This window comes from Parus major, chromosome 6, assembly GCF_001522545.3.
Source record: "Parus major isolate Abel chromosome 6, Parus_major1.1, whole genome shotgun sequence".
Classification (NCBI taxonomy): domain Eukaryota; kingdom Metazoa; phylum Chordata; class Aves; order Passeriformes; family Paridae; genus Parus; species Parus major.
The window spans coordinates 22393903-22419451 of NC_031775.1; the positions used below are offsets into that span (position 1 = coordinate 22393903).

Genomic DNA, 25549 nt, shown 5'->3' on the forward strand with positions numbered 1-25549 from the left:
ACCTATAGGTAGCCTTAACTGCTTGAGTGACTAGCCCAGCATCCTGTACAGACACAGGATCTATCACTTGTGATCTCTCCTTCTAAGTCTAAAGAAGAAAGTAATTCTTCTGTGACATTTCATGTCAAGTGACAAATGTTTGCAGAAGAAATCCTCTGGTTACACAGCAGAAGTCCCGATTCCTTAGACTATAAAGCTTAATTTTTGCCTTGCATGGAACTACTGCTCCATAGCCCCTGACATCTCACCTAGAAGTTGTTCCCCTGCCGCCACCTCCTTCCTGACTCATTGCAACAAGGAGGCAGATGCTCCCTTGAAAATTTTGCATCTTTATCAGAGTTTTACCTTTTTCATATGAAACCACTTCTACTTACTGGGGAAGTGCAAAGAGCACTTCAGAAGGGTAGGGAACGCACAGTCATGTTTCTCTGCCTTATCCTGCCCCATAAAGTTTCTCCCACATAGAACAGTGAGAGCGCAGCTTTGCAGGTACTTGGCTGTGGCCAGGCTCAACTTACCCACAAGAGGGGAAGCTGCCTTGGGCTGTGGCTTTGAGTTGGGCAAGGAAAATAAAACCCTGCAAACTACCAATCCCTGCTAGCAGCAACGTCAAGGTGAGGCAATCATCAGAAAAGCAAACCTCTTCCTTACGAGAAATCATGCATCATGAAAAACCAATACACAAACAGACAACAGATCCTCGGCATTCACTGTCAGAGATTCACATTCAAGACAGCTCCAAAACCACACAGCTTGAACTAGAGAATTCTGGTTTTAATAGCATGCAGAACACTGAGACACAAGAATTTACCTGGAGCGACACTCTTTTTTGGAGTCTCAGACAAACTGGACATCCAAACTTGAAATCCAATCACAGGGCAGCCATAAAAAAAGAAAGTAATTAGAGGCACAAGAAAACAGTCAAAACCAGTCATATCAGAAAGTCTCAAAGTTAGTAAAGACAGCTTTAAGAGACATTAAGATTTTCTTAAGAGTAGTGTTGGCATGATGGGAACTCAGAGGAAGGTCGAGTCATAAGAAGTACCCAGGTAATTTTTATGTTTTAGTGGGTTTGCAGAACTTATGAAACTGCTCTGTAGGTGATCCAATTTTGAGATTTAAGAGTAAAATATGCCCTGAGCTTATTCCCAATAGATCAGAAAACACATAGCAAGAGACAGTTTGACTTATTAAGCCTCAGACCTGCAAAACTATGTATCTTTGCAGCTGTTAATTATACCCATAAGACAGACAACTCTCAGAGACTGAGCTTAACAAACACGTATGAGCACCTTGTTACCCTGGAATTGCATTAAGGAAAATAATAGACAAATAATGCTCCATAGAAAAGAATACAAAGCTCCAATAAAGGTGCATTCAGAGTATAACTAGAAATTTCATTTTTTACCCGATGATTGAGACAGATAAGGCTAAGGAGAAAGTTGATAAGAGTTGCTGCAAACAAGGTCAAAAGGTTTCCCTCCTTCTCCATGAAATGAGGTAGAAACACTTGGCTTGGGAAATTGGGAATAATCTTCAAGTGTTAATTTTTTTCTTCAATACACTGGAAGTATGTTTTGAAAGTTAACAGATTTTCCCCCATTTCTAAATAACATTCCCCTTCTGTGGGATGAAGGTGCAGAAGGGCAGCTGTTACTCTCTCCTTGCCTGGGAGAAGAGACATCTAGAAAGAGATTTTTATATGACAGTCTAAGAATCTCCTAAATTCTGACAACTCCAAAACACAATTTGGAAAACTTATTTGCAATGGGAAACCCTGTTCTGGACCCATCAGTTTAACAACAGAGAAGATGCACCCATCAACCACCTGGAGAGAAAAGCAGGCTATACTAGTGGCCTTTTCTATTTGTTACTATCTTTTGAATTGCAGAGTATCTCCAAGACAGTGAAAAGATTAATAGATAGTAATGTAATAGATTCACAGTACATAGGCAACTGAGGAATTGCTACCATGATACAAACTTTAAGAAACAGCTTTCTAACTTTCCCAATGGAAGCCAGAGGTCCAAGAAACACATTGCTGTTTTCTCAGCACTAAGAGAATGCTGAGGTTTTGAAATCCTTTCTTTAAATTATGAACACAGTTTTTGTCATGTAGTTGCACTGCAATTCAAATGGATTCAGTATTTCTATAGTGGCAGCTTGGAGAAAATTCTGAAGTCTTTCAATCATCTGACTCCCAAATTCATGTGCTGCACTGTCACAATACACTACAAAATAGGCAGTGGTAAATAACAATAATTTACTTTGGACTGCCATTTAAGGAAAAATGAAGAAGGCTTTGCATTGGCAGACTACAACAGGAAATAATCTGGCAGAGTAACTTGTGCTGTAGCTCATGGAGGGAATATACAGCATGTTTCTATTACAGACTTGGGGCACGCATGGGAAAGGGTGTGAAGGAGTTGTTGTCAGCAACTTGTCTATTAGCTTTTGAATAGACTTCCACTGCCTTCAGAGCACAATTATGAACTTCAGTCAGCTGTCAGATCTTTTTCCAGACAGAAGAACCTGAATATGAATGACAATGACAAATCAAGCAGATGATGCACTGCAGGAGTAACTGGGAAACTTTCAGTTTGCCCCCATCCAAGCTGCAGCAGAAGACAGAAACAGCCAAAGTAAAAGGAAACTAAAAGTGTGTGCTAAACACAAGTTTATGGCTACTCTGGACCTGTCTACCCAAGAAGAGTTTAAACCTAGATCAACAGTAGCCATATCTACAGGCACCCATGTGAGATCTCAACATAAATAAACCAATTCTGTAAGCCAGTATCACTTTTTTAAAAAAATCTTCTTTTTAAACCAAGTATTTTTCCTTCTTGTCAAAACTATTGGCTTAAGCTAGGAAAGAAGGGCAATGTAAGTATTAACGGGTAAACAATCCCACAGGTCACCAGTGTGGGCTTCCCAGCCCAGGAAGAAGCATAAAAGCAGCAGCACTTCTGAGCTGCCCCAGCCTGACAGCAGCTAGAAGTGGATGAGGTTGCTTCTGAAGCAGAAGACAGCCAGCATATTTCAGCTGCTCCTGCACATCTGCTTAGCATTAAACCTCCTTCTTGGGGATTTTTTTTTTTTTATTCCAAGACGTTTAAGCTCTAATTGCTACCAGCTTTTAAGAGTCCCCCCTACAAATAATAAAAATATCAGACATTAGTGATAGATTCCACTTCACAGAGAACTCAAACGAAGAGCCGCGGCGGGAGCCAGCGTACGGGGAGGAGGTCAGAGGCCTCAGAAACATGCTGTGCTTGAGCCAACAAAACACAAGCTTTGAACAGCCCCAGGTTTCCCCTTTAGGACAGGGCTTTACTGGAATTCTGCATGGGGCTTGGACCTGGTTTGCAATGGGATTGGTAACAGTAAACGAACAAACCTTTGCTTCCTGCCACTCCTCTCCCCACTGCCACCCGGCTGAACGCTGGCTGGTCTCCGATGGCTTGGAAGTGCAGCAGGGGGGGAAAAAAATCTCAGTATTTGGAAGGAAAGTTAAAGCTGCCTGCTCAAAGCAGGCCACTCCTAGGGCAAGAGCATCCCAATTCTGCTCTTAACACCAGGCCCCACAGCCCCTGCTGCTGACTTCAGTTGGAGCCAGAGCAAACTCCTCCTACCGGAATTATTTTTAAAAGCTCAAAAGGAACATAGATCCATAAATTACAGCTAAGCCACGAGGCTGAGGCAGTTGTGAAGAGCACAGAGGAGGCTTTCCTTCAGAGCCACACTGCACAGAAATAGCAGCACAGCAGGCGTGTCACTGGAAGTGGCTGCTGAACCCCGTTCCATCACTTTCAAGCTGCCACGATGGAGTTGGGCAAACCCTCACAAAGGTCAAGGGGTTCCTCAAGTGCAAAAGAAAAGGAAAGAGCTAAAGGAGCAAAAAGCTTTGAGGACAAAATTAGGTTGGTTGCTACGGTGAACATGAAACATATTCTAGATTTCAGCAGAAGCTTTTCTGCTGCCAGTGAGACTGGTTTGTTTGCTGCTCCTCCCACCACTGGCAAGAGAACAGGCGCCAGACTGCTGGGGACTAATGCTTTATGCTTGTGATACAGTTCCACTCATCTCATTTTAGCAGCAGACTATTTGTCTTCTGTACAGTTAGAGCAGAGCAAGCTTCCATAAAAACCTACAATAGCTGGAGTCAGTCTAGAGTTGAATGCATGAGCTCAATGCTAGCAAAATCCAGATGTCACATTCATGGTACACATCAGTACTGCATATCCAGGTGGGCCCCTGCCCCAGCAGGTGCAGGCGAACTCCTCCTCCATGGGCACTTTAGCAGCAGCTACTGATGCAGGTTCCTTTTGTTAGTAACACTGCCTGAAATGTTCAGTGTTGAGCCCAGCATCCGTGATTTAACACTGCTGCCAGCACCAGGAGAGACGCTCTCCTACAGAATCACAGTTTTCATGTTTTTGGGACTATCAGGGAGCTTTACAACAAGCTTTTTTAAAAACAAATATCTGTATAGCTGTCTAGCTTGTTAAGCTACATATTTCTCAACAACAGCCCTGCAGTAATTGTGGGGAATTGGATCATACTGGTCATGAGTCTCAATGGGGTTGTATTCTGGTGATGTAACCCTTGCTCCAAATAATTTTTGTGCATAGCTGAGAAATTAGCATGGGCTGAAGACAGGTCCCTACAAGCGATCTGGATGTGGCTACCTTGCTTTAGAGGGCAAAAGTTCAATTATACAGGTATATACAGTTGCCTTCCATAGGAAATAACAGTCCCAGGGCCATTCTACTAATACAACTATTTTGTTCTCATGAAGCCCTACCTTTAACATCAACTGGGAACATCCAAATCTCCCAGCTGTTACAGTGCAACTTAAATTACTGAGAAAAGGATTATAAGAACAAGTGGCCATATTGAAGAGATACTGACATCTGGTCCATTTCCAACAGTGATCTGTTCCATGAGTGCAGCTGAGCGTTTTGCAGACTCATTTTCTAGACTTACACCCTTCCTGTCTTAATTGGAGGGATAAAAAGAAAATAAGCAATGCAATCAGTGATTCCTCAGACTGGAGCTGGAGGAAGTAAATGCTTCTTTTGAAGAACTGGGATGTTCTCATGTCAACAGTGGTATTTGACAAGTCAGCAAGAAGTGGGCTGACCACACTATTCCTTAGACGTGTCCACTTTTTAGAATTGGTCCAGAGCCTTGTTAGCTGCAATGCTCATGACATATGGCAGAACAGAAAACTGAAGTTGAGCCTGTATTTCAGTTCACAGTTTGGAAGACAAACCTGCCAAGGAGTTGGTATAAGTGAAGCACTATGTTGTTGTCCTGGGAGCTCAGGTGAAACACCTTACTGCCTCAAGCAGATGAAGACAAAACCCAGGCTCAGTATACTCAGTCCAGTGCTTCTTGCTGTGATTTTCCCTTCACTTTTCCCCTCCTTGCTTCCTTTCTGCACTCTTCAGACAAGCAGAGGAAAAACCTCCTTCTCCTCCTGACAAGATGAGGCTGGCCAGACAAGAGCACCATGCTCATACCCTTATGAACATCTCCAAAATCTCCATCCCCCAGACCCACTGGCCATCCTTTGTCAGCCTGTCTCCGGGTTTCTCTCCTCTCTTCCCTTTCAGCTGGGGCTTGACACTTTAGTTAAATGGAAAGACACTAAAATATAACAGTACTAGATGAGGGGAGGAAAAAAAATACTTGGTGCTGCTAACCTCCCCCAGAAATGGAAGCACTTTTACTGGAGAATTACTCTGATACAGAGTCTATGTGTAATTTTACAACAGGTCTGGAAAGAGGAAAAATGCAGATGAGCCTTCATCCAAACTAGAACCACTGCCACGCATTCTTAGCTCACACAATTAGTTCATTCAATTAGGCAGAGAACAACAGATCAAAACACTTGCAACCTTTCTGTGCCATCCTCCCATTTCTCTGACTATCTTGCACAGTCCTAACCCAGGGCACCCTGTTGAATTGTGCCATTGATGTTTCTCCCCCCAGGCTCCAGAAAGACCTAAACAAAACCAACGTTTGTGCCCAGTGCCTGGCTTAGTGTGAGCCTAGTCAGACATTAAAGTTCCTAGGTACCACAGTGACAGATTCATTTGTTACTGCAATTTCTGGGCCAGCAGCTGTCCCACACCAGGGTAGCTTAAATAAGCTTTCCTTGCTCTTATGTCTGTGGGATGTGGATGCATCCCTTTTAAAGCAAATATTTTAAGATAGTCATTGAAAGAATACACATATATTATTTTTTCCTTCATAGGAGACTGCATTTTAAAGTAAACCTCTCATCCTTGCAGAGATATCTCCTCTTCTATATACTTGAAGCTGAACATCACCTCCACTCCCCATGCCATCTGTTCAAGAGGGCTGTATCTTGAAAAAATATTTGACTAGTAGCTTATCAAACATGCAAATCCAGCTAAAGTGTCTAAGCGGATTGGCAGCAGGCATTAAATAAGGCCTTTAATTTTAGTCCTATTCACCAAGTTCAGCTTCATCATGAACAGCCTGGGGAGGGCCTGTCAGAGTGGGGGGTGGAGGCAGAAGTGCTGGGCTGCAGTGATGAGCACAGCCAGCACCTTCCTCTTTCCCTGGCAGAAATGATCCCACTGGGAGCTGTTGGGCTCCTTGCCTCCCCGGCACCACCACTCTGCAGACCAACCTCAGACCACGTCCACTTGCCACGTAGCCTGGCGCATGCTAGACCCACACACACTGCTTGGAAAATGTTCACATCTGGCTTTCACGTGACTCGAGCATGCCTCAGAAATTCATCATCTGGATAACTCACTCCTGCAGGGGAGAAATCCACAACCAGGGAGCCCTTTCCTGAGTTGGAACGGAGGAGTGGGGCCAGAGGATCGTGTGCTTGACAAACTGCACAGTGACACGCTCACAGCTGCATTTTCACAGCCTCATCCAGTCCTTCATCCTTTATAAAAGTACAAATGCAAAGAAAACTTAGTCCTAATTTTCCACTCTGTTTACTTCTGTAAAAACACATTTTAATCCCATTCGCAGAGCCAGAAGTATCCAGGACTGTTTAGTTTTTGTTCTGGCAGCCATAGCTCACATTAACTCTTTCCACATGGCAAGTGGGGATTGTTTCCCACATGATCTGTGGTACAGCCCCTGCACATACAGTTTTGTACCAGTTCCAAGTTTTTCTGGGAAGTGCCTAGAATATCTGAATGCTAAGCCACACTTACAGCTGTACAAACTGAGAGCATCACCCCTCTGAGGAAAAAAACAGCCTCCAGCACTACCAGAGAGGAGGGCAGAAAAGCCCCAGACACTGCACTTGGAAACTCACAGGTATGTACACACGCTGGGATTCATGTGAGGCTCAAAAAATGGAGCAAGAGACAAGCCCCACCTGTGAAACAGCCATTCTGCCAAACACAGAACACTCAGCAGCACTGGCGTGTCCAGGCAGAGAGGGCCAATAATCAGTGCATACATTGTAACTCCTGCTGGACACCTCTGCAAGTAATGCTTCCAGCCATTTCTGGGCAGGTGAGCCGCTCCATCCAGAGTGAAGCGGAGAGAGGATTTGTGCTGTCACACAGCCTGGACACAGACCAGCTAGAATGGGACAGCTGTGAAGCCACTCACAAAGCTGGACACATTTAGGGAGTGCTATTTTAGTGGTGAGTGCTCTCAACAGGCTAAGGACACACACTCTCCAGCCAGGTTTCTAGAATCTCAAGAGAGAGATTCAAGTGCTCACCAGCCTGAGACTACAGCTACGCAAAATGCCCAGGGAAGATTTTATCTGCTCCACTCAGCCAGCCAGACCCATCTGTGCCACACATTCCTGTGGTGGCTGAGGATCATCACCCTCTGCTCCAGCTCCCAAACACACTTCTCACCTGCCTTATCCTGTGTGCCAAAATCAAAATACCAGTACTCTCTGTGCAAGAGAGAAAAAAACCCACGCAGGCAGCATTAATACCATCTGCCACCAACAGACAGAAGAGGTAGGCAGAACAGGAGCAGATGGAGAACAGAGAATTCCTTAAAACCAAGAGAAATGCCATTATATCCCATAAGGCACCAAGTGCTTTCTCTGCACTCAGCTGAAGACTCTCTGAGGCATTTGCAGGGTTCAAGCTGTTCTGCCATGGCTGTGCTCAAGCCACACCTCATTTTTCCAGCCCTCCCTGCACCCAGTCTCCCTGGCCTCCCTCCTGGACACAGAGCTCTCTGCAGCACCGATGCTGAACTGGGAACGGCAAAGAACACAAACATGTTCTTTTCCCTAATCCTGCACCCTGTCCCCACACTTCAGTTTAAAAGCCAAGAAGCAAAACAAAAAACCCACACAACATACAAACATCTCTTTCTCTTTTATCCCATCTTTCTCCCACCCCAGCATATGGGCCACCCAGAAGATGACAGCGATTCTGTACATCTAATGGGCCACATATCCTGTCAGCAGAAGACTGAAGCAGTGCAGAATAATGTCTCCTATCTGCTCTTCAGTAGCCTCAGGCAGAAATCCAAAGCACTTCAGTTTAAGCAGTGACTTTAAAAATATGGTGTACAAGGAGAAGTGTGAGATCAGCTTCCTTCTGCCAGAATACTGCTGACTGGATTTGGAGCATGGGATTGGAGTGGACAGATTCACATCTTGACTGAAGATGCAGAATTGGGTCACACACACACAGATGCAAGGACATGAAATCTGCCTGACTTAGCAGCAGCTATTCCTCATATCCTTCTCTCTGCTAGTGTACCTGAGCACAGGAGCAGTAGTCTTCCCTTGGAAAAAACCTCAAACTTTTTATATGAAAAAACTTATTAAAAAAAAAAAACAACTTACAGTCTCATTGAAAAAAAAAAAAAACAGGAAAGAAAATTAGGTCTTTGGGGAATAACTGCATCAAGAAAAGGCCAATAAACTGATAAGAAGTTTAGCAAATTCACTACCTGAGGAAAAGTAATTCTCAGTCATGAGAAGAAGCTCTTTCATTGATGACTGAATTCAAGATGCACATTGAGATCATTAACTGCTATTTTCTTCCAGAATCAGGCCCAAGATGTATATACCCAGTAATTAAATGAAAATGTTTGTTTGGTCCTTAATGGCTTTTGTCTACTCTATCCTTCTTTTATTACTAAATCCTTTATCTTCCTGAAAAGGAACAAATAAAAAATAATAATAATAAAAAAGCAGCTATGTGAGAACCAAAATGTTCTGCCAGAATCTGCTGTTTTTAAATTCCATGCAGTAATTAGTACATACAGCCAAGAAGGTTAATCGTATGATGAGGGAACAGATCACAATTTCTGATCAAGAGCAATCGTGTCAGTACATGCTAGTGAAGTTATAAAATAGAGATTGGCAAGCTATCTCATCCAGCCATCCTCATTCAACAGGCCAAATGGCACCAAGGAGCCAGTCCACCATCACTTCTGCCCTAATTGTAGGAAACAATGCAAGGAGCACAGTGCACATGTGTGATTCATCAGGACACAAACAAGAACACATGCCTCAGTCTGCAGGGATCATGTCATACCACAGATTTCTTACAAGGATTAAGACACCAAGTTACATGATTTAAGATGTTCCTGGGACCTTGCCATAGGCTTGGACAGACTTGCATCCCTATTCACCACCTTAAAAAAAACCCAAAAAACCTTCCAAGCTAAAGCTTTCAGAGGGACTATAGGGAGACAGAGACAAACAACATGAGAGCAGAATGACTCAAAGTAATATTTGAGTTAAAACCACATTCTAGCTTTGTTGCTACCACCTGGGCTCAGATTCACTAAGCAGTGACCAAGTTCCTGCTTGGGGCAGGTAGCCACCAGCATCTGCTGCCATCCTAAGAGAAGATGCATTGCCTCATGCTGGGATTGACCATGGTAATTAATTGGATATTTCAGCCTCTGTAGTAACACACTTAGATTTGGCCTCTTTGAGAACCCATTTAAAAGGCTTAAGAGTTCTTCTGACTGAGATGGCAAAAAAGACAGATTTCACAGTCAGCTGGATTAGTTAAGGTGTGCCCCCAGTTCTAATACTAGAAGTTTAATGCTAAACACCACTCTAGGTGATATCCCATCAATACTGCAGCAACCTTAAGGCAAAGGAAAGGCAACACTATTGTCTCTTGGAGCAGTCCTTCCTTCTCCCTCTACTGCAGCCATTTCCCGCACATATTACAAAACACCTGCCAGGCCTGGAGGCTGTACATTCCCTTCTCACCCTGCACCTAAGTGTAGCTAAATGCTTGCCACAGGCCTGTGGAGCTGGCAGAGACCTCTACACTCAGTTGCATCAACCAAGCTTTGTTCCCAGGGTCACCACCTCAATCCTGCACCAGGTAAAACCAGCTCCAGCCACACAGCCCTGCTGGCCCAGCTGGGGGCTCTCACATTTGTGATCCTGTTGAATGATTAAGCACAAAAGGGACGGCACACACTATTCATTTTCTCCACATTGTCTTAAAGGAGGCAGCTCAGACTAAATCAAGAAAATAAAGCTAATTTATAAAAAGGGGCGAAAAAAAGAGAGAGCAAGACATGCCATGGAACTCACATGCAGTGTGACAGGATCAGAAAGGTTAAGCTCTGAAGTGATGAGCATAGCTCAGCTGTAAGGACAGAAAAAGCCACAAGTTGAGCCATTTCCCTTGGTAGGGAAGGAAGCAGAAAAAACCTATCCCAAATAATGGAATTAAGTCAACTCCCTGAAGCTGACAGAGTGCACATCCTTAGTGCATAAGGAGGAAAGTTTCTCCGGTAATGAAGAATTAAGACAAGGAAGCAACTTTGGCCATCAGTTCCACCCATAATTCCTAGGCATCATCCCACAAAGTGATCAGCCACGAGGGCCCTTGGTGTTGTTACAACAATCTGCTTGTTCCTTGCCTGAGGTCCCACTTCTGTCATTGCTGAAACTCTCTGAACGCTGCTTCATAATTTCCCTGTTGAGGGAAAAGACAGCATTACAGATGTTTCTATAAAAAGTTTGTGGAGTATCTTCCAATGGACTCTGAAGTTTTTATTTACTTGCCAGCAGATATATCCTTCCTAGTTTTAGATTACAGGAGGGAAAGAAAGCAGTGATTGTTGGCTGTGTGTAGCCATAATCTGGCTAGTCCAAAAATTGGACAGGGAAACCCAGCTGAAAGATGATTTACTCATTCAAGGAAGCCTCGTCAGCATCCTGAGGCAACAGTGCCTTGAACCAAATCATTAGCTTAATATTCTAAGTGCTCAATTACCATTTAAAATCGACTTCAGCTGCCAGACTCAGCCAAAGCACAGCCAGCTCCATGCAGACAGGATCTGAACCATGAGGGAAAGGAAGCACTGCAGGACTGATGGAGTCATAAATTCTGTATTATTAAAGCTTATTCCCCTTCACTTGGAGGAGCACCCTACAGCATAGCAGCAAGGTGCCAGATGATGCCACCAAGCAATGGCTTAAAGCCAGCTGTGCCCCCCAGCAACAAGGTGGGCAGTCCCCCAGAGCAGGGGGAGTTTGGTTATGATTTCAGAAGGGGGTGGCCAGCAGTGCTCCTGTCCAGGCACTTGGAAAGCTGTGACCACAAGGGCTTGGTCGCCTACAAGGCAGGCGGCAGAGATCACTTTGAAAGCACCTCTTGTGCTGATCTGACCTCACAGTTAGCAAAGTGAATCCTCTCAGTAGTTGAGGAGCATTGAGACTCAGTGTAGAAAAGTTGTGAAGCCCACACCAGCTCTCTATTGCCACCAAACACCAGGTCCCAGATGCTTGCTTCAGCTTCATGACTGGAATCTGCCTGGCATGAAACCAGCCAAGAAAGATTCTCAGCAAGGGGAGAGGGCAAGATCTTACTCCAGGAGTCTGCAGCTTTCTCTAGTCAGCAAGGGGGTTGTGAGGTGGGGGACACAATGACCTCTTTGGGGAGAAACATACTCCAACTGGTTTCATAAGCCACATCAGGATTAGCAGATATCTCAAGGGTTAATTAGTTCACCATGCACAGATGGGAGCTGGTAGGGTTTGCAGAATGGATTAACCTAATCTCTGGCTCGTAATGTACCATACAAATATCCATTCCTAGACTTGCAGCAATTCTACCCTTATTTTGATTCGAGGACAGAAAAACCACACAATTGATGCCAGCATAGAAGTAATGCCTTCTTTGAGTGACAAATGAGTAGCTGTTTACTTGGCTAATACAATTGACAAATTGGAGCTTGAAAAGTAATTCCATTCCATTTTGCTGTAGAGGGTCTTTGGGTGGACCAAGAAAAGACATTTGTTACAAATGTACAGAATATGCCCATGGTAGCCACTCCTCACAGTTGTACTGAGGGCTCTCCAGCACTGACAGATGGTCATAGAGCAACAATTCAATTGCCTGGAAACATGAAAGCAGCTTTCTGAGCAGATCTGCAGCATGTCAAAAAAAGTCCCTCAAGTCCAAGGTATGTGGGGCATTTCAGGCCACAGCAAACACCTGTGCCTTCACAGAGCCTCAGTGAAGCCAGGTCTCTGAGCTGGCTGAAGGTTAGAGAATTTATAATTAGATCACATCCAAGCAAAGGGCTGTATGTTTACACAGCCCTTTGCACAAGAGGAAGCCTGGCTCAGGGCTGGCAAGCAGAGATGCCCCAGATCGGCACAAGACTCCCTCTTGTTTAGCTAAGGACGTGCCACGCTATTGCATTTGGTTCAGAAGGTCTCAAATGTTTACAACCAGCATCAACTGCAGCGGTAAATGTTTCCATAACTCCTGTTACACTCTGAACTCATCCAGCTTCTCCCAGCTCTAAGGAGTGAGCAGAGGGCTAGCTAGACACTCACTCTAGCAAGGCAGAGGTCAGGGTAGAGGGGACATTGGCTGTCTGAGGCGTTCTCCAAATGTTTCTGCAATCGGCCATGCCTGCACATGCCTGAGACACAGCAGCTGTGGGATTCCTGCTGGACAGTGTGGGACAGCTGTGCTCACACCCAACAGCCTCCTCCCAGCACATCTCTGGTCAAGACAACAAGATGCTCATAAGGTCTCATTCGTTGGGAAGTGCTTGCATTTAAAAATGCCTATTTGTCTGTTGTTTAAAGATGCAGTAGTTCTATGATCTGCACCTGTGGAAGAAACTGCATTTCAAACCTATTAATTATCTTAAAAGACCATCACAGCAATCCTGAAAATCTGTGCTTATTTACCCCATCCCTTTTTCAAGTGTCATAAAGCTGGTCTTTGTTACAGGCTGTAACTGGTGACTCCCTTGGCATATTCTTGGCCTATTCCTTTGCTCATTGCGTGCACACTCCCACAACATCAAGCTCCAAACAGAAGGAAGCATTCCTCTGCCGTTCTAAAATCAAGCAAGAAGATGGCCAAGAACAGAGTCCCTTTATGCAGCTCAATTTGTTCACAGCACTGCTTCACATTCCTCTTTGTATGGGTAAGTGGAGAAAGAGCATCCCTCAGCTCCACTGTTTCCAAGCCCTGGCTGCACAAACAGCCCAGTACCAAAAAGTTCTGAAGAAATCCTGAAAGGAGATCTGGCAGCATGAGGAGCTGGGACAGCCAAAGGAGGGAGCCCAACCTGAGTGTCCCTCTCAGGGATGAATGACCATGTCACTTGGGGCTCTCAGGGCAGGGTGCCAAAGACTCCAGCAGGGGAGAGCATCCATAAATGGTATCTCAGCTACACTGACTCAATTGCTTTTCTCATGATGTCATGGCAGATCAGCTCCAACTTGCCCCTAAGAGCCACAGGAATGGAGAGGCAGCACTTTCCTTCCACTCCCAAAGCAGCTCCTCGCATCTCTTGCGCATGAATTGCAATACTCTTTCATGTAAACTGGTGCACTGAGCCCAGATCTCTCTGTATCTCCTAATGCTGTTCCAGGTCAGTGCTAAATCAGGTTGCCCCAGAGACTTCAGCAACGTTTTTCAAAAATTTTTACATGGCCCAAAATCCCCCAGTACTCAGGATGTGGCACTGAGCCAGGAACTCCCACACTCAGCTCTGCCTTCTACCAAGTCACTTGGACCTCTTAATTTATGGTCAGCTCCTCTAGAGAAGGTGCTGTTGACAATTTAATTCACAGGCTGTTGTGAACAAACACTTTCCTTAATATTATGTTTAAGAAGTCCTAGAAGCGCAACCCAGACAGAAGCTTTGCAGGCGATTAAGAAGACCAAGCATGCCCCAATTTATTTGTGGGACCAGCACCTTGTACCATGCTTGCTTCTTCATTACCACACCCCACCTCAGGGAAATTCAAGGAAAGGTACCAAAAGTATTGGCCTGCAAAGGCAGCTACCAATTGATACACAGGTCACTGGGGTTAAGCAACAGCTCCTCTTTAGTGCATTACTTAGCTTATTACAGGATGGCAGCTTAAAAGCCCTCATAATTAACCAACAAATCAATCTAGGCAGTGATATTCATTGAAGTCCAGTATGTTACATTCATTTTCCCTTCCCTCTCAGAGACTAAGCCACTGTAATGTTTCTTTATGATCTTAAAAAGCAGGAAGAAAAGAAAATCTTCCCCTCCCTGCAAATAGGCCAGAGTTTTCCAGGAGTCAGTATGGGTTTGAAAGGGTTCCCTCTGGATGCCCTGAACACAATTTGAAGCATCCAAGGTTCTAAACAAAGTCAATGAGAGTTGCAGGTGCTCAATGCTGCTTAGGGAAAAAAAAATAAAATAAAAAATAGAAAGCCCTGACACATCCAGCTCAGAGCAGCCAAACCCAGAGGCCCATAATTACACATCCCTATTGAGAACACATCTGTAAAAATCACTAAGAGCTACATGGGGAGGGGAAAAATTTCACCTATATCGTTTCAAATCAGGGTTTTATAGGACATTTCAACACAGGATTTTAAGAACAAAACACTGAGCTACAGCCTTTGAAGCAACCCAAACCCAGACACAAGCACTGAGAACATTTTGCATCAGAAGCCTCACCAGAGTCTTTTGGAAAGGCATGATAAAAGATTCAAATCAGCACAGAAAAATATCCCCAACACAGAAAAGAACCCCAACTCTGACTCTGCATTTTGACCATTTGCAATGAAAGTGAAAGAAATGTAATGTAATTGTCATCTCACATTGGACTCAGAGCTGTATAAATACAGTCAGAGAAGAGCAGTCATTTTAGCTGAAATACTATATAAAGTGAGTGGGTTTCTTCTATCCAGTGCCAAGGAAAGAAACTGAAGCTTATCTCCAGCAGGATTCAGCAATAAAAAGTTAAACTGCTGCACAATTTAATGCCACACAAGATAAACAGAAGGGGAAAAGCAGGGGGTAAGGTCCTCTCTAGAATCATGCAGTACATAAAAAAAGCCTGGTGTCTTACCTGATTTTCTCTTCGAAGATCCATAATCCCTGAAAAAAAGACAACAACAAATAGACATGGTTAGAGCTGGGAACGGTGGTGAGAGAATGGGTGCCTCCCAAATTTCCACCCATATGCTCAAGGGCTCGTGCTGCGCCCTCCCTCCCTTAAAGCGGAGGTGAGGGCACGGCCGGGCGGGGGCCGGGGGCGTCCCGGGCAGCCCCGGCCCATCAGCAGCTCCAGCTGGGGCTGCTGCAGCACCGGGGGCTCGGCAGCATGTGACCAGCCAGGCAGAGCGAACCATCCACAGCCAGCAAGGCAGGGGAGAGGGGTGTCATTTTTTTTCCCCTTAAACTGTGCTATTAAATGCACAGCTACTGGATTAACCCTTAACGTCCCTCCGGAGAGGAACGGGAATATGAACTGTTTGCTGCAGGGATGCGGCTGCTCCAGGCTGAGCTGGCGTGGCTGGCAGTAGCGAGGCTAATTAATTTGTGAATAACCCCCAGTCCTCTCCTAGTTATATCTCTGACAAGCACTTGGAAAACACAAGGAAAAAAACCAAAAAACCAAACAAATCCAAAACTTTGTCCTTTCTTCTTTCTTGCAACATAGAACATGCACCCTTACTTTTCCATAGTGATTTAAAGGGTGCTGGTACCTCTTCTCATGTGGAACAGCTGAAACCCCGGACAGCTGCTATGGGAGGGGAAGAAATTACAGAAGGGAGCTGCAAGAACTGATTCGGGATAAGCAAAACTGAGAACAAAAATACTTGGCTTATGGCTGTGCTTCCCCCCGGTGCTCTCCGGGGCGTGTCAGACCCAGCCCTGGCATGGTCTGCACAGGCAGGACCCCGGCAGGGACAGCCTGGGCAGGGGCAGCATCGCCCTGCAGGAACAAGTGGCAGTGGTGATGTTGGTAAAATCACCCATGGCAGGTTCTTTTGGCAGGAATCCCACCAGAGGGGCAGGCAGTAGCCTCTGCCTTTTGGGGGGCTGGGCTGTCAAAAGTGGGGTTTTGTCTCCTGCACCTTGATCCATCCTCCAGAGGGATTATCCCAAACTGTTTTTTTAAAAAGAGTTTGGAGGCTCAGCTGAAGAAACAAGACATGTCTTGAGGCAGAGTTATGTCTACCTGTAAGTTCTGTTTCTCCCAGAATTTTGTGTGCATCCCCATGCCTTACATGTCTAGGATTTGCTTCCAGCAACCAGTAACTGGGAACTTTTTGCACCCTCTTTGAATTTCCCAGTGTAATTTCTACTTCAATTAAATGGTTATTTTCTCAGCCATATCTGCAGCTGTATTTGATGTGATGATGCTACTGCTCATAAATAAGTTGCTTCTTCTACAGAGTGATATCATATGCAAATATAATTCCTGATATATGGTGCCTGAAACAGAAATCCCTCAGAGCAAGCCAGAGATGGTACAGTCCCCAAAATGTAGTCCCCTACCCTAGCTTGGCTCCCATGCCAGTCTGGAGCTTTTTGGAGCTGTCAATACAGCTCTCCTGGCATGCAGAACTCAATTCACATGATTAGAAATGAGGTAATGATTGATTGACATAGTTAATTAGAAGAAATTTGTCATTATAAAATAGTTATTTGCATCACTACAACCACCCAATTCACAAGGCTTAATGAAAAAAAAGCCAGTCAACCTGTGGGGCTAGTTTTCCTCCTTTCATTTGTCTTTCTGTGAGTTTGAAAGTCTACTTTAATTGGGTTCTGATTTTGGAGTTCCTGAAAAAACCCGGGTACCCCATGTCTCCCTGTATTGTTACTTTTTTGTACACCCACATTTCACTCATTTAGTCAGAGGAAAGCAGTATCAAATAAAACGAATCTTGAAATAAAAGCTTCATCTCCACAGTGAAACTGAAATCCAAAACTTGTTCCTCCCAACAAGGACAGAAAAAAATAAAAAAAAATAGAAAGCAAAGGAGACACAGCAAATAATCTCCCTGGCTGTGTAAAGTGCTCTTTGTGTACATATTCCTCACCTCTTTTCTGCTAATGAAGAAAGCCTCTGTTGGTGCTTTGCAATAGCAGCAGCAGCAAGGAGTCCTGCCTGACTCCATGTTTAATGTTTTGATGTCTTATTCTGCATATGATTCATTGATGTATCTTCCCGCTCCCAAGTGATGATATATAAGGTTAATACCTCTCAGTCTCACTGTTTCTAGTGAAGCATTAGTGTGAGGCTGAAGTATTGGTTTCTGTCTCCAAACCAATAAAGGAAATTATTTAATGGATTCTCTTAACTGTAGCAATTTCCAAGTAGAAACTCTGATCTCCTGCAACCCAGACTGCACCTGGCACACTGTTAGCCCTTAGATCAGACAAAAAATGTGATCTTGCAGAAGAAAAACTCTTCCAAGGAAAGGTACAATCAATGCCGTATCTGCAGCTACATAGGGAAGCTCACTTTCTTTTCAGCTCTTGCTCTTTTTATCTTTTCATCTTTAAACACACATATATTTCCATTCTTCTTCCATTTCTAGATGAGAACAGTCACCACCATCCTAACTCCACTGCCAATTGTAGCTGGAAGAATAATAATAAAAGCAGCGGGTGGAACTAAAAGTAGCTCTGGCAGGTCCCTTCTTCATTATCCAGGATCACTCCATACCGAACAAACACCCTACCCAAAAATAGCATATTTCTAGCCTTTTTTAAATTAGAATCTAGCAATTTTGTTTAAAGTCTTCCTGTGGGGCATCACCTTTAGCTGATGCTGAGCCCCATTACTGGCAAGGAAAATACTTCCTGCTGCTAATGATATTAAAACATCACTGGTGTCAAGCACGTCACACAAGCTGGATACACTCTTCTTCAATGACAAAGGAGAGGGAAATTGGATCTCATTTCTTATCAGCATTACCCTAGGATAATATTACTAATTTGAAATCTAGCAATGAATTTTAAAGGAAGACCACAAACATCGCTATAAAGCTGACTGCCTTGTTAACGCATTAAACTATCCACAGTCAGTCTGGAAATTCCTGAATCATAAAAATATCTTATGTTGAATTAATATGTCACTTGTAATCTAATTTAAATATGAAGCTTGTATGAACAAAGTTATGGAAAAGTTTTATGGCACATCTTTAGGGACTGACTTTGCTGCTGTATTCACTGAGAGTTAATAAAAACTGATATGTGTGTACGTGTGTTTTGATCTATCTAAATACATACAGCAGACATGTGGCACTATAGTAGGAACGGCGAGGAGTACGACACTGACTTAGCTGCATTGTCCAAGAAAGCTAAGTTTATTACTCTTAATCTTCTTTTATACGCATGTTCAAGAAGGTCTGAGAGGTAAAACTCATTGGTCATTAAAGCAACACATCACCAGCATTGGTTAAGTGGAACACCACCCCTTGACTGTTTTCCTAAACAACACCTGCAGAGATTGTTGTCGTTTACCAAGGACTGCTTGGATTTTTTCTTATGCTTTCTCAGGCCAGAATGAGAAGCCTGTGACTTAGTGTCACACAGGCTCTGTGCTCCCTGTCTGCTTTCAGCATCCATACAGATACACACAAACAGTGGCACAGTCAGAAAGTTGTTTAAAAAGTGAGTATCCTGACATTTGTTCAATAGAGAGTAGGAAGTGTTCCAAGTGGAGAAGGCTGGAGGTGACTAGGTGCATTGGTGACAAATTGTGCTTATCTATTTTCTAATTCACTTTGATTTATATCTGTCCCAGAGGGTTTCTCCTGCATTGCCTGTGGAGATCTGGCAAGTCTGCAGAAACCTCCTGCAGGATTAGCTTCCCTTGGAAGTGATGGGTTCAGGTCAGGGGACCTCATCCCTGTGGGACCCATGGTGAAAAGGCTCTTTTGAAAGCTTTTCCCCCTTGCTGTGGGACAGCAGACCCAGAAAGTTCACTCTCTGGGATTCCTCTTTTCCCAGATACGTCACACTTCAGCCTGGAGCCTCTGCCTGTCAGTAAAGCAAGGCTTGGCTTCAACTCATTTAGCAAAGATTTCAGACAAGCGTGAGTTTCAGCTATGAGAGAAAACAGTGCCTGCAAAGCATGAGGAGCTGTCAGACCCAGGGAGCAGCACGGCCGGGGGAGCTGCACAGCAGACATTGCACCAGACAAGACAGAAGCTAAAGGGAGTAAATCATCTTTCTGTCTCTTTCTCAGTGTTTGCTGTCCAAAGATGAGACAGTGACAAACCCTGAATAATGCAGGTCAGCCTGTATCTTCAAGAGTATTTTAATACATAAGTTGAAATGGTTCTGTATTTGTTGGCTTTTGTTAATTCATGTTTAAATACATTGTAGTCATTTATGTTCCCAGGCTCCTCAATTCCTAAAAGGCTCTAGTGGTGTGGGCAGACTGTGGTGGCAATATTTGATGCTTCAAACAAACAATTCAGATTATCATTTAATCACCAATGATTTGCCAGGCAGATTAAAAGAACAGAAATATTTTTACAAGGAAGTCTACCCTCTCCTTCCCAAGACTCAAGTTTGCAGTCAGTAATGGAGACTGCTTTTTCACAAACTACTTTTCTTAGCACTGCTATCAGATTCTATGACACTATTTTTAAAGTAAACCACTACAAAAATACTTTGCCACTACTCTTTATGTGCACAGAAACTTGAGCCTTGAGAATACATTTGCATCTTGAAACTCCCCTGATTTTCCTCAACAGTCTGACTGACATTTTCTATTTGAGACAAGGCACAAAACCAAATGTGACCAAGAACTGACACCTGCCTGTCACCAAGGACTGTGGTTTGAGGGGCACCTGACACCTTGATATTATCCAAGGAGCTATATGTAGAATGCAGGGTTGAAATTCATACTCATGGTACTCAGAGTGCAAATGCTGAAACATGTGCATGAAGGCATCTCCATTCCCACTAAGCTCTGAGACCCATATGACACATAATTAAGGAAAATTAACTCTGTATGTTATGGATTGGGAAGAGAAACTCAAACACATGGATGCACACAGCTATACATTTTTCCCCCTCCAGTGTTCCATCCTCTGATATCATGAAACAACAGCTGATCTCTTCCCTTAGTCAAAGAAACAGATGAAGGTTTTTTTCCTTCTTCATCTTTTTTTTTTTTTTAGAAAGTATTCTGTTCATTTCCTGATATAAATCGTTGCATTGTGGAACCCTCTCCAACATGAATCTGTCCTTTCTGAGCAGAGGTCGAGCTTTCCAGCCCTGTGAGAAAGGGCCCCATTGTGGTGGTCCCAAGACTCCAGAATTCCTTGCCGCGAGCAAAAGGGACTTGTGGGGCAAGAAGAAAATCTGTCGTCCTGACTTCAAACCCAAGCATTTCTCACTAGCTGGACATGGCCTCTGCTGCTGCTAAGAAGGGTAAACCACTGTTGTGCAATCACATCCTTGGGAGAACAGGAACAAAACAAAAGAGAGGATTTTGCCTTCCTGTCACCCTTCTGTTGTCTTCACAGCAAAACAAACAACAAACACAGAGCAAACAGCCCAAGCTTATGTACTAAATACTTCTGCTTAGGCTGCAGTGATTTTCTCTGCATTCCATAACAAAGGTGGCCCAGTTTGGCTCACCAGGACCCAGCTGGAGATCCTGATTTAGTGCTTTAGTGACTTCTGACAGCTTGCTTTAATCCAGCAATGTAAAAGGCAAACAAAGTTCTCCCTGTGAAACTCCAAGAACAATGCTGGAAAATTTATTAATTAATTTTGTTAAATGCAGAAGAGATCTCTCTTATACCAGTAACCTTAGCTTGCATGGAAAGGTCAAGGCTGGAAGGAGATGGACACTGTCTCCTCTCCAGCAATGTTCCCCATACCTGAATCCATGGATTTCTATCATGAGGCAGAGATGCAGGACAAGGAAAGGCAGTATCCTGTGTTCTGCATTCATTCTGGAGATTAACCCTACATAGCACAACTTGAGCTCTGCCACCAAGTCCAAGGTGCAGGGGATTCAGACAGCTCCACAACAAGTGACATCCCCATGGGCCATCTCAGCCTCACATGGACACATTGTGTTTAAGAGCAGCAGGCTCCATTTCTTTCTTTATGCAGAATGGGTCTTAAAAGGACAAGAGATGGATTTGAGGCACCCAACCCCTTCCCTAAATGAGTAAGAAATGCCACAGATTTCTGTCCCAAGATTCCTCAGCACTGAAGTTGATTGCTTGGCTCCAGAGAGCAACTTTACTATTTGGCTCAGGCTAAAGAAATGCAGAATTAGCCTCTTGCATTTTTCATAATTATATTTTTATGATGAAATTACCCTCCTGGAGGAAGACAGAACTTTGAAAATGCACATTCAGCATTTCAGCAGGCTGTGAGATACAGGGCAGGGCGCTCTGACAGCAAAGCCCAGCCTCTCCGGCACCAGGGAGAGATGGCTCGGCACAGGCTGGGAGCTGCAGAACACTGGAGCAATGAGCTAACGCCATGTGATCCTCTACTGCAAGGCCTCAGCAGCCTTGAAAAAGACAACACAAATGTTTATAGCAAGTTTTTCCTGGAAAGAAATATAAAAACAAGGTCTTGCCTAAGAGTCACATCCTCATCTGTTTCTGGTTTACCTTGTTTATTCTTACAGAAGGCAAATTTCTCCACAGGACAGAAAAACGTATTTTCCTTAGCAAAGTAAACTCTGGGTGGAGGTGTTCTTTACCTCTTCTAAACTGACCCTGCTTGTCCCTTGTGGGGAGACCAAATTTATCTCTGTCTTAAAATGACAAAGCATGTGTCACTTTATTATAGCCTTTATAGCATAAATGCTGAGTGATAAAAACAAGTTAATAAAAATTAATCATTCTCATGTGGAGGTTTTCCAGTTGTGCCCTTCGCTTGCGAATTTTATTACAAACAGCTACAGTCAGATACAACACGTTTAAAAGATGCATCTAATCATAGTTACAAATTAAGTATTGAGTACCAGAGTCATAAATTCAAATGTACCTTATAAACTAGTCAGGCTAATGAGGTTGCATATACATCATATGAATCTTATTAAGAGCTTAAGAAGTCTGCACAGTTTTTGGATCTTTACTTCATTTTCTTGAGCCCTCCCTGATTTGAGGGTGGGTGCCTCAAATTCTCATTTCTGTAGATGTGTGTCCAACCTCTGGTTAGCAAGCACATTGTCCATTTGGGCTTCTAAACTGCAGCCCAAGCAGTCCCACTGCTGTCCCTCTCTGGAGACATTTGCTGTTTCAGACTAACTGTGCCCAGAGCTGCATGTGCAGTGCCTGGCCACTGTCTCCTCCATCTCCCTCCTCCTTGTGGATGGCCTCCCCAAAAGGAGACATCACCCATGGCCCTCCAGGTTGTGCCTGCTCATGAGAGGCAGGATACCATGACCTCCACCACAGCATGTATGGAACCAACAATGTCACCCCCAAAATGCTTATCCCAGAAAGTCCTTGGAAATAGAGAGAGGGAAGGAAGAGGAGAAAACTCTCAAGGGACAGAATACAAAATTTCAGTCCCAGCTCCAGACACACTTTGTCCAAAAAGGCTTTTGCCCCTGAATCACTGCACCAGGAAAAATAGTTGGAGCACAGCAGTTTAAATCAAAGTAAGATAAGAGCTTTTGCATGTAACACAGCTGAATCATGGTACTCACTGGTGTTAGACTTTGTAATCACCAAAACCAGGCATGGGTTCAAAAAGCAATGAGATAAATTCATGAACAAGGATAAACGGTGGCTATTGTACTCCATGCTCTGGATGTTTTGACCCGAAGAGTCCCATAGCGGCTGAATGCCAGAAACAGAGAGGATACACAAGGGAAGTTCACTCTGTATTTGCTTTGTTTCTTGTATTGGCTGTAAGCCACTGTAGGAGACAGGAGGCCAGATGGGGCCCAGGTCTCACCTAATTGTGGCCGCATAATATATTCTCCTGAAAAAGATCAGACTGGATTAGGATAAATTACATCCAAATCACACTGCATTACTCAGCACATTAAATTGTCCTTAATCACGTACTTTGATGGTCTAGAATACTGCTTAAATTTACCTCCTGTGCATATTTCTGTTCCTATTCTGTTGAAATCACTGCTGAATTTCAACTGAACATAACCAGGCTCTAATGAAAAGCCAATAAGGCTCTTTGATCAAGCTTTAATAGGACTCATCATGGGGACATACTCTACTGTGGCAAATGGTTTCCTCATCCTGTCTCTTTCAGAAATGTTTTGTGAGCCTTTAAAAGCAATTTAGTCCTGATTTATGTTAGCTAAGTGATTTCTGTTGCACATGTGAGCTACAAGAAAAGGGCTCTCATCTCTATTTGCTACAGTGTTCAGGAAATCAGTTATAAATGCTGTAGTGCCTTCAATGTCTCTGACTTCAATGCAGCGGAAACCAGCAATCTGAGTGAATACTTCATCATCCCCAATTCTCCCATATGTGCATCCAGTACTTAAAGAGGCAACCTATAAGATATTTTTTTTTGTAAAGGGCACTGAGATTCCCTTGTTTAAGCTGTATACCTAAGCTGTTTCCAGCAGATATTCAAGGAAACAAGCATGCAATTCTTTAATAGAGAGCATATGAAACCTATTGATGACTATCTAGTAAAATTAGGTGTTTGTTCATCAGGAGTGAGTTACCTCAACACATTTAGAGGTGAGAAATGTAGAAAGGGTGACTGAGCAAGCTCATGCAGCAAGTCAGGGGTGCAAAGCAGCCCAGAAGTTTTGATGGCTTGACCTGACCTGCCTGTGGCATCCAACAAGCCCTGGGCATAGGTTGGAGCGGGTCTCTTCAGACCAGGGGACAGATGCCAGTAGGAGCCACTGTGAAGTGCCTGTGGCCAGTGGTGTAAGTGCTACAGCTGTTGCTGCTTTGCTGATGGGGTTGCTGAGCAAAGACATTCCCAATTCTTCACACTCCTCATCTTGGGCAGAGAGGCCTGAGAAAGGAAAAGTGACCCAAACAACTGTGGTTTGGGCTGTCTTCCTCCTGCTCTTGAGAGAAAACCCTTGGGACATGCAATTTCCCTCAATCCTCATGCACCATATCCCACCTGTGAATACAACTCCTCATGGTGAATCAGGGCCGCTGACATCAAGCTTGGAAGACCCACAGGACCAGGACCCTTTCACAGGAAGACAAAGCAGAAGAATTTCCTGTCTGCCTTTTTCCTTCTGACTGCCCAAGACATGAGGATACCCGCTCAGAGTCTGCTATGAACACTCCTTTGCCCCATAGCAGCCTCACACCCCACTGTGTGTTTCCTCATTGCTCCCTGGGATTCCTCACAGCCCATCCCAGTGTGTGGTGCAAGTGCTGGCAGCAGCTCTCATGCTGGAGGATAACACAGGGAAATCCCAGAATGTCACTAGCATTTGTAAGTCTCTAACTTGGAAAAATAAGAAATTATTTACAGGCATTTCCAAACATGGCCACAGCTCTGCTAGATCTCTGGGCTCCCAGTACAAAGGAGAATGTGCCAGATGCTTGGTATTGGACACTTTTGCATTTTTTTTTCTGGTGGTGGTGTTCTGGTGTGTAGCACTTCTGTGTACTCAACTGGCTTTTCAGCAATATGATGCTTGAACTTCTCTGTCTTGCTGCTCCTGCTACATGTCCAAGGGCAGTAGGACCTGGAAGATTAAGACTGCAGTGTGCACAGACAGCAGATGGCTATTGCATCTGTACTTACTTTGCACTGCTAAATACCCTATTGCCCTACCTAGTTTTACATCCCCTTTTACTGGGAAATCTCTCCCCTGACTTTTTAAAATCATCTGTTGCACATATGGCCCTAAGAATGGTAAATATTTGTTTTTTTTACAAGAGAGGGCAAAACTTATGATGCATTTGGGAAGACAAGATCAAGCCCACACTATGAACTCTGACTTCATCTGGTGACTATAGTTTTTCCTTTCCTCTTTACATTTCCTTCAGTTAGAGCAGGGAGATTAAAGCAAGGCTCCGTCCCAAATGTGCCTCAGCAGCATGTCCTCAGTTAACTGTCTTGCAACATCAAATGTCTCTCCAGCATACTAAACAGTGTAGTTCCCTATAAGACACCAATTTTATATTACTTGGAATTGTTTTCTGCCTGTTTCTACATAGCAGCACATGGAAATATCTGTCAAGTCATCAGGTTCCTTAATTTACTAGTCAAGAGACATAAATCATGGCATGTAAGATCTACTGCAAGTTCATGAACTCTAGGAAATTTCTCTAATCACTATCCTTTCAACTGAGCTTTTTCAGACACTGTAAAACTCCAAAACACAGCTAGTAAA

At 43.9% G+C, this 25549-nt stretch overlaps 1 protein-coding gene across 5 annotated transcripts in view; it reads right to left on the bottom strand.

The window, feature by feature from the left end:
- The window catches only part of SH3PXD2A (SH3 and PX domains 2A), a 247607-nt gene that overhangs the window by 79574 nt on the left and 142484 nt on the right, over positions 1-25549 (bottom strand). For 3 of the 5 annotated variants that reach the window (XM_015633362.3, XM_015633361.3, XM_015633365.3), the window contains exons 6-7: positions 15326-15354; positions 812-859 (exon numbers count right to left, since the gene is read on the bottom strand). In XM_015633362.3, the coding sequence (XP_015488848.1) occupies positions 812-859; positions 15326-15354 (77 nt within the window). Of the gene's footprint in view, positions 1-811; positions 860-6793; positions 6913-15325; positions 15355-25549 lie in introns of those variants that run through there. The other 2 variants (XM_015633367.3, XM_015633364.3) reach the window with 2 other exon arrangements.